The sequence below is a fragment of the Sylvia atricapilla genome, chromosome 10, assembly GCF_009819655.1.
Source record: "Sylvia atricapilla isolate bSylAtr1 chromosome 10, bSylAtr1.pri, whole genome shotgun sequence".
In the NCBI taxonomy this organism is placed as follows: domain Eukaryota; kingdom Metazoa; phylum Chordata; class Aves; order Passeriformes; family Sylviidae; genus Sylvia; species Sylvia atricapilla.
In genome coordinates, this window is record NC_089149.1 from 16,882,871 (window position 1) to 16,896,058 (window position 13,188).

The following is a 13,188-nucleotide window of genomic DNA, read 5'->3' on the forward strand; positions in this document are numbered from 1 at the left end:
CCGTCGCGCCAGCAGCCGCGCAGGGCCGCGCCGGGCGTGAGTGTCAGCGGCGGCCGCAGCCTCGGCGGGGCCGCCATGGACGCAGGTGGGTCCCGGGCGGGCCCTGCCCGCGGCGCGGCGGCCGCGCTTCCCCTCGGGACTCCCCGGCCCCACTTAGCCCGGCGGCCGCTCGAGGCCCGTGGCTCCCCGGCGCGGCCTCCCCGACGGGCGGCGAGCGAGGCGTAGCTTTCCGCCCTGGCCACGGCCCTGGGAACCGCGGCCCTCCGGAGCCCGGGCGCCCCTCCGGTGGGATGAAGGGGAAGGCGGTGACTGCGTGGCGCCGGGGTGGGCCGGCGTAGGCCGGAGCCGGGCGGCGAGTCCCTCCTGCCCTCCCCAGCCCTGGTGCTGCCGTAGTTCCTCGAAAGCTCCGAGCTCTGCCGTCGGGTCGGGTCTGCCCGGGGGTAGAACCGGAGCGAGCAGCGGTGACAAGGCTGGTGTCGCTGTGCCCCGCTCCCCATGAGGGCTCGAGGGGCAAGAAGGCAGCTTAGGGGCAAGAAGGTTACTTTCGAGGGGTGAGAAGGTGTTGTCGGAGGGTAAAAAGGCAGCTCAGCCACCCATCACCCTCACAGAAGGCTCTAGCAAAGCTGTTTGTGGTAGAGATTTTGGGTTCGTGTGGGTAAAGTAAAAATAAATGTTTGGCACTTGTATTGGGACCTGCTTCCCTCCAGCCTTAGCGTAGTAGCGGCTTCCACCCCCTCGGCAGAGATAAGTGTTGTTCCGTAATAACAAACGCTTCCCTGTGCGCCGTGGGCTCCTCCTGCGCTCCGCCGAGCACGGGTGTGCCGGGGATCCGTCCCTCCTCTGCGCTGTCCTGGCTTGTCTTGGCCTTCGTGCCGCTGTTTATGTCGGCGTGGTCCGGCTGGGAGCGTCCCGGCTGTGCCACAGCGTCCTCGGATCCAGTGTCACACCTGGGGACAGGAGTGAACTTGCACCCCTGATCCGGGAGATGTGCTTACTTTCCCTTGGTGTGAGCCGTGCAAGGGGAGGAGAACTGCTGTGGTGGATGGTTGGGCTGGATCTTCTCTGTCAGAGGAGGAAGAGGAGGAGAGGACAGTCTCTGGGCTCAAGCCCCTTCGTGTTCAGCCCTGCTCCTGAGATGGTTGGGGAGCTGGCAGCAAAACTTGGAACTGTTTTCTCCAGGCCTTCAAGAAAGCACCACACTTCATTAGCCTGACTCTCCTCACTGTCTGTCTCTTAACCCTTCATTGGTGCCTGGATAATCAGGATTTGTCTTGTTTGAAAGAGCTTAGAGGAAAGAAAATATTTAATCTTTTTTTCTGTAAAGGGCAGAAGTAAGGGTTTGAGGTGTTTGGTGTTTTCCAGCAATGCGTTTTACTAAAGTGGTAAAATTTACCTTCTCTTCTTGACTGTCTTTGAAATGTTCCACATCCAATTGCGTTCCTCCTTTGCCTTGGGTGAGGTGCCTGTATCAGCTAAAGGAGAGAGCCACCTCATTTCTGATCCTTTTGTGGTGGCCTTAGTTGGAGGCTAAAGGATTTGGGGAGGTGTGAGAACCAGGCCTTTTCAGAGAGTGGAGAAGCCCCAGGACCAGTCTGGGAAGGGAGGTATGCCAAAGCCTGCCTTTCCTTTAGTGCCAAAGCTTGGCTTCAGTATTTTGTGTGAGAAGTTCTTCAGCAGGCAGAGTGACCAAGGTGGTTGGTGCTGGGAAAATCGCCTGCCCTGTTTCCTGTTTAAGTCACCCAAGCCTTCACTTATTGTTACTTGTTTCCCCAAATTGATGGGGAAACAAATGGCTTTGGTTGTGGTGTGAGAGATGAAGTTAGCGACCATCAGGGGCTATTGCACGTTTGGCCTCCAGCACATTTGCAAACTGACAGCAGCACTCAGGGGCTGCTCCCAGTGCCCACCTGTGCCTCTGAGTGTGTTTGCTGCGGGTTGGGATACTGTTGTTATCCTGAGTGTTTCATTGTGCTGATTAAGACTATGAGGAAAGAAAGAAAAACTTCACCTTCTGCCCTAATTCTGTTTATTTAGAGAGTTGTTCTTGTGTCGAGATGGTGGAGTGTGTCTTCTATGAAGAAAGGCTGGGAGAGCTGGGGGTGTTCAGCCTGGAGAAGAGAAGGCTCTGGGGAGCCCCTTCCAGTGCCTAAAGGGACTTCTGGAGAGCTGAAGAGTGACTTTGGACAAGGGAGTGCCACCACAAGGGGAAATGCCTTTCCACTGTCAGAGGGCAGACTTAGATGGGATATTGGGAAGGAATTTTTGCCTGTGAGGGTGGGGAGGCCCTGGCACAGGTTGTTCAGAGAAGCTGTGGCTGCCCCGTCCCTGGAGCTGTCCAAGGCCAGGTTGGATGGGGCTTGGAGCACTGTGATCTATTGTAAAGTGTCCCTGCCCATGGCAAGGTGCAATGAGATGAGCTTAAGGTTCCTTCCAGCTCAAACCAGTCTGGAATTCTGCTGTGATGTGTACAAAGCTTTGCTTTTCCTGCCGAGGCTTTCTGGGGTGAGGTGTTCTGTGAATCCCATGGGGCAGCGATCCAGCCTCCTCTCCTTTGCAGTGTGTGCAGGGCTCCTGGAAAGCGAGTCTGCCCTTCTCAGGGTGAGCTGCAGGGCTGACACTCCGGTTTTTAACTATAAAAGTGTGTGAAGTTGAGCTGTCGTGTTTTGATGTGCAGGGACTGCAAATCCTTCTCTGCAGAAACTGCTCCTCCACTGTCCTGGATGCACTGAGGTCGGTAATTAAAATAGACCGAGGGCTTTCTGAAGGTGAAGTTTTGGAGCACTGCCTGAGAAATGTGCTGATCTCACCCAGCTTCTGCAGCTCTGAGAGATGCAGCTTCAAACAGGATTTCTGCTCGGTGAATTTCCAGATGTATTTCTTTCTCTTCTTCATCCCTGGCTATAAGAAGGAGAGAAAGGCTCCTGTGCAGAATGTCTGTGACATTCTTTGTGCCCTGCCTGAATTGTTTGGGTCCCACTGGCTGGTGTTTAGTCCATCTGGGCAATAACACAGTAGATGGAGTTTGGAAAAGTGCTGGAACATATGAAGGTGGAGGCTTGTAAAAGAAACACTCAATGACCTCAAGCCTTATGAGGAGTTTACTGCTCCCATTATAATGTCCTTGATACTTACTGGGAGCAGCCTCTTGAATTTTCTTCCCTGTGAAGGGGAAACATGAACTCCTGCATTTCAACTATTTTCTCCCCAGATTCCAACTCGAATGTCTGACCACCTCTTTAGGATGCACAGCTGGACACACAGAGCCTTGTACAGAGCCAGATGTTGGGCATTCAGCTGAAGGACTGCAAGCCTGGGACTCTCCACCCCTGTGTGCAGTGTCTTGGCACATGGGCTACATTCCCTGAACGCACGGCTGGCCCAGCTGGAGATCCCCCTCTGTCTGCTGAGCCCTTCCTCTGCGAGCTTTGGTGGAAGGGGAAGGACTCCAGCATCCCCTTTCCAGCTGCTGATCCTTGCTGTGAAGTGTCCAGTTGCAAATCCTGTCTTTGCTAAAGATCTGGTGCCCTGCAAACTGCAGGGGTTGTGATATTTGAGCAGGTCATGGAATGTTGCTGGGAAGGAGAGATTGTGGATATCTTAATGTTACTGTGTAGCATTCTTGTTTCACTCATTTTCTTTAAGCTATTTGAGACTCCTGACAAGAGAGTTGGATACATGGCAGGCTTAGGAACTGACAAAATAAACCAAAGAATATTCCTTGGGGCTTTAAAACCTTCTTGAGAACTTCAGTTTTTATGTTAAGATCATGTTGATTACCTTTTCAAATCTGGACATTTGCAAGTTTGGGTAGTAGATGGGAAAGAAATCCTTCATTTCCCTTCTAAAGTTTGTTAGAAGAGAAGACTGCAGCAGTAATTTGTTGGGACATTTCTTGCAAGCAGAATTGTTTTGCCTAGCTTGCTGAGGAGTCACATCATGGTGTGGCAATGGGAATGTATGGCCTGTGCAATCCTAAAAGTGCCTGGAACAGTCTTAAAGACTAATTCACACAAGTAATGTGCTTTAAATCTTGTGGGCTGGAGTTAAGGAAGAGTCTAATTCAAATTTTGATTTAGGAGCCTGTTGTCATCTGTATTGCCAGGATTCCTGCTTTAACAGTAGTTTGTCTTAGTGATGGTATCTGCTCGAGTGTTTTCTTGGACATTTGGAATTGGAATTCCAGGTCAGGGAATCCAGATACTTCAGGGGCCAAAGTGTCTTATGTAGCAGCAAGGTTACTCTGGAGAAGCCAAAAGCAAGATGCATCCTATGGAGAGGGGTGGCTTTTGCAGAGAATGGGGCTGACAGGAGCTTGTGGTCCTATTCTCCTTTGTCCTGCTTTAAACTCACATCACATTACCACAGATTTTATTGCATTTGCTCTGAGAGATGTTTTCAATCGCTACTTTCTTTAACTGTTGCAGAACAGCCTGTCTTAGCTCTGCTTCAAATTTTAAAGGTGGTTTGTTACAGAATTGGCACCTGTAAAATCATGTGGGTCTTTTCCAGAATTCCCAGGCTACTTTAAAGTCTGTATTTCCAAACACAGACCTTGTGGAGCACAGCTCATCCAACTCCTCTGGTTTTTCCTCCCTGTTGTTTGTACCCTGTGCACAGCAGCTTAAGCTGGCCTGATCCAAGGGCAGCCTGGGCTGCTGGGTTGTTCTGTCATGGTCCTGGAAGGGGATTGATTTTTAGGCACTGATGGATGCCATGCTGTGAAGGGAGCCAGTAAAAGACAAAAAAGTTTTGCCTCTCACCTTTGCCTGAGCACATCTGCACAGCTCTGTGTTCTTCACATTGTGGGGTAACACCTGTAAAAGCTTCTGCTGGGTTTGTTGCCTCTGGAGGAGGGACTGAGCAAGGTTTATTTTCTACCTTAAGGTGATCTGTGTTTTGTGTGTTCTTCCCTCAAAATTTATGTTCTCTGCCAGAGAACACTTTGCTCGATGGAAAAGAAGCCCTCAACATCAGTGCTATAGCTGATGACATGCATGATGGTGCCTGTTCTGGGAAATGGTGTAGCTGCCAGGTGAAGTTTTAGATGTTTTCTGCCTCAGGCAGAACCTGGAGCTGGCCTAACCTGGAAATCTCTCTGCTTTTCTGCCTGTGGAGCAGCCAGGAGCAAGCCAGGGCTGGGTCACCTCTGTGCCTCCCAGAGCTGAGGGGTGCAGGGCACTGGGACAATTTCCTGCCAGCTCAGGGGCTTTGGGGCTGGGTGGGAGTCACTGGGCCACAGTAGCTCTGATTCTGTAGCTTTGTTTGGTTTTAAAAACAAAAGGAAAAGCTATCAAAGGTCTGTGATTTCTCCTTTCTCTTTCTAGCTACTCTTACCTACGACACCCTCAGGTTTGAGTATGAAGACTTCCCTGAGACCAAAGAACCCGTTTGGATCCTTGGCCGGAAATACAGTGTTTTTACAGGTATTTTGTGTGCACAGTGCAATGTTTTAAGACTCCAGAGGACATAGTGTTGCACTTGGGTTTTTTAGCTGCCATGCTTCTGTCTGTCTGGCCATTTCCCTGGACTCTGAAATATTTTTGGGCAGAAAGTTACCATATGGAAGTTGTTGGGAATTGTCACGAGGGCAGGATGGTGGAGGCAGTGGGTAGAAGGATGGTTTGCTGCTTCATAATTTGCCTGTGGCCATAGTGTCTTTGGGTTGATTTCAGCTATTTTGTGGGGGAAAGAAAGGTAGTGCTTTATGCACAGCAGTACTGCACTGTTCCTCAGCTAGACTCTGCTTCTCTGGGCATGCAGATTGTGAGGAGCAGAATTCCTTGGGAGGGTGAGTGGGAGGTGGGTTTACCTGTCTGGGTGCCCCCCTGATGTGTTTCCCTTTCCATGCTGAACACTTTCAGAGAAGGAAGAGATCCTGTTGGATGTGACCTCTCGGCTTTGGTTCACCTACCGAAAGAACTTCCCTGCTATTGGTATGTAGTCTGGAGGAGTCTAAAGACATCCTAGAAATTATTGTAACCCAGCTATCCCTAATAGAACAGTCTCCCCAAACATGACATCATTTCCATTCAGGAGTCTGAAATGTGCTTCATCTAATTGATTAGGCAGACTTTTTGTTTATCTGATATTGAGAATTCCTCATCCCCTTGGGCAGGAGGGATAGCAGTGGTTTTTGAAAGGACACAAGGAGGGGTTTGGGAAGCCTGCTCTTTTTTTAGGCAACATGGGAAGATTTTTGTACTTCATCACATCCTACATCAGTCCAGTGTGAAATATTATTGAATTATGGTCTTGGGTTTGAAGTGGATTAAAATTATGAAACCCAGAGAATGATAGAGAAATTGCTGCCTTTGTACATCTGCCCTAGACTCTGTGTGGGGGTTTTATTTGTCTAGGGGGAGTTAGGTGCCTGAAGTGTCTGTTACACAGAGGAGCTGTAGTGATAGAGGGAATATTTCCAAGGAGGATGCCTTGGTTCCTTAAGATATTCTGCATGGCCTCTTCTGGGGTTTGGGTGCAAGGTGTATCAGAGGAGATCTAAGAGCAGGTAAATGGGACTCCAGGGCCTGCCCAAGTCCCCCTTCTGTCACTGTCATCCCCAGCAATCAGTGGGAAAGGAACATGGCTCAGGTTTGGAAAAGAGACTTCTTCCTAACTGGTCCTTCTGGCTTGTGCTGTTCTTTCCCTGCTGGAAAGCCCTCTGCCTCACAAGCTCTGAGACATCTTTGATGCAGTTTAATCCTTTTAAATTCATGTTTGTGCACCATAGTTAAACATATGTTTGAGAACAAAGTGTTGACACATGTTTAACTGGCTCACAGACACAATTTTGGTTTCCTTGTGAGTCATTAAAGGCTGTGGGGTGAAGATGGACCCCATTTTCTGAGTCATTTCCCATTTACACCACAGATATCATCTGCATGTCATATACAGTAAACCCCTTTCAGTACTTTTTCTCCCAGTCATGCCTGTTCCTGTTCACCCCTTCCTTCTCTGCTAGCCCACTTAATTATTGTAAAGGTTAGGGAACTGTCTAATGCTGATTTTGTAAAGCATTATCACTTTTGGAATTTGTACGTGTTATGAATTGCTGGTGAAATTATAGAAGACAGCTGGCGACCATTGAGAAGCTGATTAATTAGCCTTCTGGGTGATTTTTCTCCCTGTTCAGGACAAAAAGAAGAAAGCAGCATTACAAAGACTTGCAGAAGCTGTGCCCAGGCACAGATTACCTACAGTGATCACACTGAACATTTGATCTTTGGTATTTGTAGTAACAGCCAGAGCTGCAGTGGAGGAGCAGCAGTTTCCTTTGTCAGGGAAATGCTTTCAGCCTTGTGGCCTTTGTCGTAGACTTCACAGCAAGAGCTGATGTCCACCTTTCTCCAACAATATGTAGGATGTGTCTTTTTTTCACTGCTTGGGTAGGTTTTTTTGGCTGGTGCCCTTTTTTTTTTTTTGGCCTGAATGCTTTGTTTGCTTTGAAATATTATTTGTAGCCAGTTCTGATGCAGGAATTCCCTGGGACTGGTTTGTACTGCAGGATGAGTTGCCTTCTCAAGATGAGGATTACAAGAGTCATCTTTAACAAACACCTTGGTGTAGAAATGTGTCTGAATTGGGCTGAGAGTCTGCAGCCAGGCTTAAGGGCTTGTTCTCCTGAGAAATCCAGCTCTCTCTTGGGTTGTTTGGATTTCCCTTGGAATTTTTTCCCCTTTCAGTTAGTGTTAGAGGAGTCAATTTATTTGCTTTCAAGGGATGCCACTAAGTTACTCATCAATAATCACATTTTGGTTCTCAGTCTTGGGTGTGTGAGCTGAGCCAGTCCTCATTCCCTACCTCGTTTCTTGGTAAGCCTGCTGCCCATTCATTCTTCTCCCTCTTGGCACTGCCTCACCCTTCATTTTCTGTTTATCTTCTGTCCTTGTTTCCAGGAGGAACCGGTCCCACCTCTGACACGGGCTGGGGCTGCATGCTGCGCTGTGGCCAGATGATCTTTGCTCAGGCCTTGGTCTGCAGGCATTTGGGAAGAGGTAAACCAGTGCACAGCCCACACTGACTTCCAGGGCCATGTGCTCCCATGGGTGCAGCACTTAGAAGAACAGAGATAACAAGGACACAGCTGGGAATTGCTGAGGGTTCTCTAACTTTTTCTTCACTCTTCTCAAGTTCATGGCTGTTGAGGGAAAAGTCTACTTGGAACTCTCTGGGAATATTTGTATTTTCTGATTTTGTGTTTGTTTATTTACTTTGCTATGGGTGATGGTACTTTATCCCAGCTGTAAGAATGTTTTCTCCTGTTTTAAAATTAGCCCTTTCCTGTTGGAATGCCTCAGATGCTTAGTAATAATATGACAATGTGAAAATTGAGTTGGTCAATACACAGGAAGAGAATTGCAACTTGCAGGCTCTAGGTGCTAATAAGTACCATGTTTATTTCATATGTCCCTTGTCTGTCCTAGACTGGAGGTGGATAAAAGGGAAGAGGCAGATGGATAATTACTTCAATGTTCTTAATGCCTTCATTGACAAAAAAGACAGCTACTACTCCATTCACCAGATAGGTAAGAAGAAAGAAATGCTCTGACGTAGCAAATGGGCTGGGGAAGGCTGTCACCTTGATACAAACTTCCCTGAAAAATCAGAGAGGCAGCCTGTTCCAGTGTTTCCTGTAGGGTCAGCAGAACTCAGGTCACAGGGGTGGTCTAGTGATCAGACACTGGGTAAAGCTTCTTCTGAGGCAACACTGCCCTTTGAACTTCTGTGCTGCTGCGTTTTGGGGAAAGGATTTGCTCTGCAGTCCTTCAGGATGTGCTTCTCACCCCCATGAAACAGTAAATACTGCTGATTCAATAAAGTTTCCAAGTCAGAATTCTTCCCTATTAAATATAAACCTGATTAGAAAGGGATGCAGTGTGGGTGACATTATTGACTACATTATTCTGTTTTTTTGTTGTGATGCAGCTCAGATGGGAGTCGGGGAGGGAAAATCCATAGGCCAGTGGTACGGACCAAACACAGTCGCGCAGGTGCTCAAGTAAGTGCTGCCCTTTCTTTTTCTCCATTGAATCAGGCACTGGGGCTGGTTGGTGAGTGGTGCTTCTGAGCTGACAGGGTTCTGTCTGGCTTTGGAGCATGGGCTGCCTCCCTCCCCTCACCATTCTCCCCTCATGTGGGTAGATGAGCAGGTGGCGCCCTGGAGTAGGCTGGAATTGCCTAACAGCAGCTTTCCCAGGTCAAAGCACATTCCACAGCATAAATAATAACACCAGTCTCTCCTAATCCAGTTTCTCCTCTCTGATTCACCACCATTATTGCCTTGTAGTTGTATTGATCCTTCATTACTTACTTGTTTTTCATTTTCCTCTAGAAAACTTGCAACTTTTGATACGTGGAGTTCCCTGGCAGTACACATAGCCATGGACAACACAGTGGTGATGGAAGAAATCCGTAAGTGTCACATGGAGGTAGAATGTGGTATATCCCAGGCAGCAAGAGCCCAGAAAAAAGCTGGAGGGCACAACAAGCATGAAGTACATGTTCTGTCTTTGAGAAATTCTTGTTCCCTGTGAGAAGTTGTTCCCTGTGAGGGTGGGGAGGCCCTGGCACAGTTGCCCAGAAAAGTTGTGGCTGCCCCATCCCTGAAGTGTCCAAGGTCACCTTGGAGGCGGCTTGGAGCAACCTTTAGTGGATAGTGAAAGGTGTCCCTGCCCATGGCAGGGAGTGGAACAGGATGAGCTTTAAAGTCCAACACTTTGTGGTCTGTGAAAGGTGTGTCCAGGTGTGCTAAACAAGGTAAGAATTGCTTTTCTAGGGCAAGGAAGGGCCTTGTTTGACTTTCATTTCATTTGATTATGCCTCTGGATCAAGAGAGAAGGTTTGCTGACCTTCAGACAACGTATGGGAGCTGCTTGGTAGGCAGTGTCAGACTTGTTTATGGCCATAAGGAGCAAGCAGTAAATGGCTGGTTCCTCTCTCACATAATGGGTAGGGAGGGTTCTGCTATTGGACAGAGTAAGAAAGCCAGAACAGATCTGAAGAGGAAAAGGGCGAAAATTGGCATGGGGAGAGGATAAGCAGGGAATCTACTACTCTCATCATTTTAAGGAATATTCATTGGTGGTTTCTTCTTTTTTCGTGGGTTTTTTTGTTTTTTATTTTTTTTGGTTGGTTGGTTGGTTGGTTTTTGGGGCATTCTGCCCACAGGCTGACTCTGGAGGCTGAGCAGCTCTTCTTGCCCATCCTGAGCCTGCCTGCTCTGGCTGCAGCACTGCAGTAACAAAAGCAACAAAGCTGAGCACCCTCACTGCTGATTGCTGCAGCCCTGCATGGTCCTGGCCTCAGCAGCTTTCCCATGGCTTGCTTCAGGCTAATTCCTGAGGCAATGAGCCCACCCAGCACAGACCTAGCAGTGTTTCTGCCAGGGCAGTGCTCTGAAACAGCTGGTGTAGGGTTACAGGTGAGATCGTGGCAGGCACCATTTAGGCTGGCTTGGCTGCCACAGGGCCAAGATCAATAGCCAGGTAATTTCTGCCTGGAGTGCAGGACAGTCACTTTACAAAGTCACATCTCTGGTTGGGTAGTCTCAGTTGGATCTGACTGAGAAGTGTGTGTCCAACTTTAGCTGAAGGTATGTGCTGATGCCCTTGGCTTAAACAAAGCCCAGTTTTAAAACAAAAATTGGGTTATCTTTCATCTTTAGCCTGCAAATATCACTTCTAGAGCTGAAGCATGCTGGCTATGAGGCTCGGGTGTGCTGCAGGCTCTGTCTGTAGCACTGGCTGTTCAGCACTGATGCTGCTTCAAGTGACATGTCCATGCAACTTGTCATGGGCAGGGGTGTGTGTGCTTGTTTTCCTCAAATGTCCATCATAATGTATGTGTTCAGGGCATGAAAGTCACTGTGTGAGTGGGTCTGATGTGTTACATGTCTGTTGGTTTGTGTTTGTGCCCCAAACATTGTGGATAAAAGTAATGCTGTTTCATACACCCGTTAATTTGGTCACTAATTGGGTTCAGCCAAAGGTTCACAGGAAATGCCTTTTGTGACAGCAGTGAAGAAACATAAATCTTTATCCCTCCCGTGTCAGTGTTGTATGAGAAAGGTCATCTCAGCTGGGCCTGAGATGGAGAAGAGTCCTGTGCATCACAAAGGTGGTGAGAATCCAAGAGCCAGTACCTGCCAGCAGCAGCTGCAGCAGGAGAGGTGTTGGGTTAGATCTGTTGGAATGTGTTTGCAGTAAATGGTTTGGATCCAGCTGGGAAGCTTTAGGCAGGTTCTGCTCTGCTCTGGCACCACAGAACTGCAAAGCCTGCCAGATAGCAAGGTGAATTTAGCCTGTGCCAAGCTCTCTGCTGCTTAAACTGCAGCTAAATATGTACACAGCTCAGAATTGCCACATGCTTTGCCTGTTGAGGAAACCTGCAGTGACACCCCATTCAGCAACAGCCCTCGCTTTGGCAGCTGATTTCAGATCATCTGGACAGGCGGGCTACGGCGACAAAAACCTGCTTTAACAGGAGAAATCACTACAAATAGTAACTCTGAGTTTCCTCAGAACCTCTGGTAACTATGTCTGTGTGCACACACACCTTCTCCCTTCTTGAGGAACAGTATAGGAAGGAAATGCAAACATCTGTGGAGGTTGTCTCTCCTCCTGAGGCTTTAGATCAAAGTCCTATTTCTCCTAAATTTAGGTGTAATATTGTCCTTATTCAGCTAGGTTTGGAGCTCTCAGTAGTGAAATACCCAGCTGAGATGGCAAATGGCTGGTGATGAAGGTGTTTGTTTACACCACATCCTACCTGCTAGAGTGTCCTGGCATTCAGTTTAGCCTGGGAATAAATTAAATGAGCCTCTGGCATTCTGTCCAACTGCCTTGGCTTCATGATTCTTTAATCATGCTGTGGGTTTCTTTGGGGTTTGGCTTGGGTTTTGTTTTTTTGTGGGGTTTTTTTTGGGTGGTTGTTTTTGGTTTGTTGTTGTTGTTTTCTGTTTGTTTGTTTTTTCTTTGGAGTTTTGGCTTGGGTGGGTTTGGTTTTTTTCCACACACCAGCAAGTACAATACAGCAAGTATTTAAATTGGCCAGTGAGACAGGTAGGCTTGGAGTTGTTTCTGGACCAGAATTTACATAACCTGGGTGCATTACAGCCTGGCTGTTTGTTTGTCAAGCCTTTAGGATGAGGATGCCGAGTACTTGTGTCATGTGTATGCCCTGAGGAGTTCTGCTGCCCCATATCTTAGAGGCAGAGCACATGCTGCAGTTGCACAGTTTAATGACCATACTGCTTTAAGTCTTTAAAGTAGCTTGTGAATGATCCCAAATAAAATGTATGAAGGTTTTAGTGACCTTTAGGAAAGTTATAACTACACTAGACAGATACCATGTTTGTATCTTGTTACAGCACTTAATTACAGGTGAATATTTCCTGTGTTAACTCATAATGCTGTCCTCACTCAGTTCATTCTTATCCTCTGTGAACTCCTCTGGAGTTGGACACTCCAGAACTTTCCTCTTTTTCCATACAAGCTTTGTGTATTCAGGACAGTTGTCTGACCTGCTAATCAACTCCTCCAGCTTTGTTGGCACAGGTGGTTGCTCACCTTTCTGGAAGAATTTGCACTTTTGCTGCCCAGCAGTTGGTAGCTGTGAGTACAAGGTGCTGTGGCTTGGTGTGAGCTCAGCTAAGGCTGAGCCCTGCAGCAGCCATGCACACACATCCCACAGCCCCAGCACAACCTCTTCAAGCTCTTCTTGGGTGTAAGTGCTGGAGGCTTTTGGTAAAGACCAGTTGTTGATCAGAGGAATGACTCAAGGTCTGGAAACAGAGTCCTGATGCTTTGTGCTCCTGTTCCCTTTGCACAGGGAGGCTGTGCCAATCCAATGTGCCGTGTGCTGGAGCTGCAGCCTGCCCTGCCATGGAGTCAGATGTGCTCTATAATGGGTGTCCAGAGGATGTGGGGCTCAGAGAGAGGCTCACCCTGTGGAAACCACTGGTGCTGCTGATACCTCTCCGCCTTGGGCTCACAGAGATCAATGAAGCCTATATTGAAACACTAAAGGTAGGGAATCTGCAGCTGAATTCCTGCTGGGGTGACTCTGAAGGATCCTGTTGGGAATTAAGTAATTACTCAGAAGTCATTGCAAAAGAAAAATGTGTTTAGAGACAATCCTTGTCAGAGGTCAGGATACAGGTTCTTGCAAGCTGTAGTCAGGAAAATGGGG

The 13,188-nt window shown here is 48.1% G+C and overlaps 1 protein-coding gene across 1 annotated transcript in view; it reads left to right on the top strand.

Moving 5' to 3' along the window:
* Positions 1–13,188, top strand: part of ATG4B (autophagy related 4B cysteine peptidase) — a 19,714-nt gene continuing 6,526 nt past the window's right edge. Inside the window, exons 1-8 of the mRNA XM_066326110.1 lie at positions 1–85; positions 5,325–5,423; positions 5,862–5,933; positions 7,896–7,994; positions 8,424–8,525; positions 8,926–8,998; positions 9,332–9,411; positions 12,829–13,025. Coding sequence (XP_066182207.1) covers positions 76–85; positions 5,325–5,423; positions 5,862–5,933; positions 7,896–7,994; positions 8,424–8,525; positions 8,926–8,998; positions 9,332–9,411; positions 12,829–13,025 — 732 coding nt within the window. The 5' untranslated portion in view covers positions 1–75. The remainder of the gene's footprint in view (positions 86–5,324; positions 5,424–5,861; positions 5,934–7,895; positions 7,995–8,423; positions 8,526–8,925; positions 8,999–9,331; positions 9,412–12,828; positions 13,026–13,188) is intronic.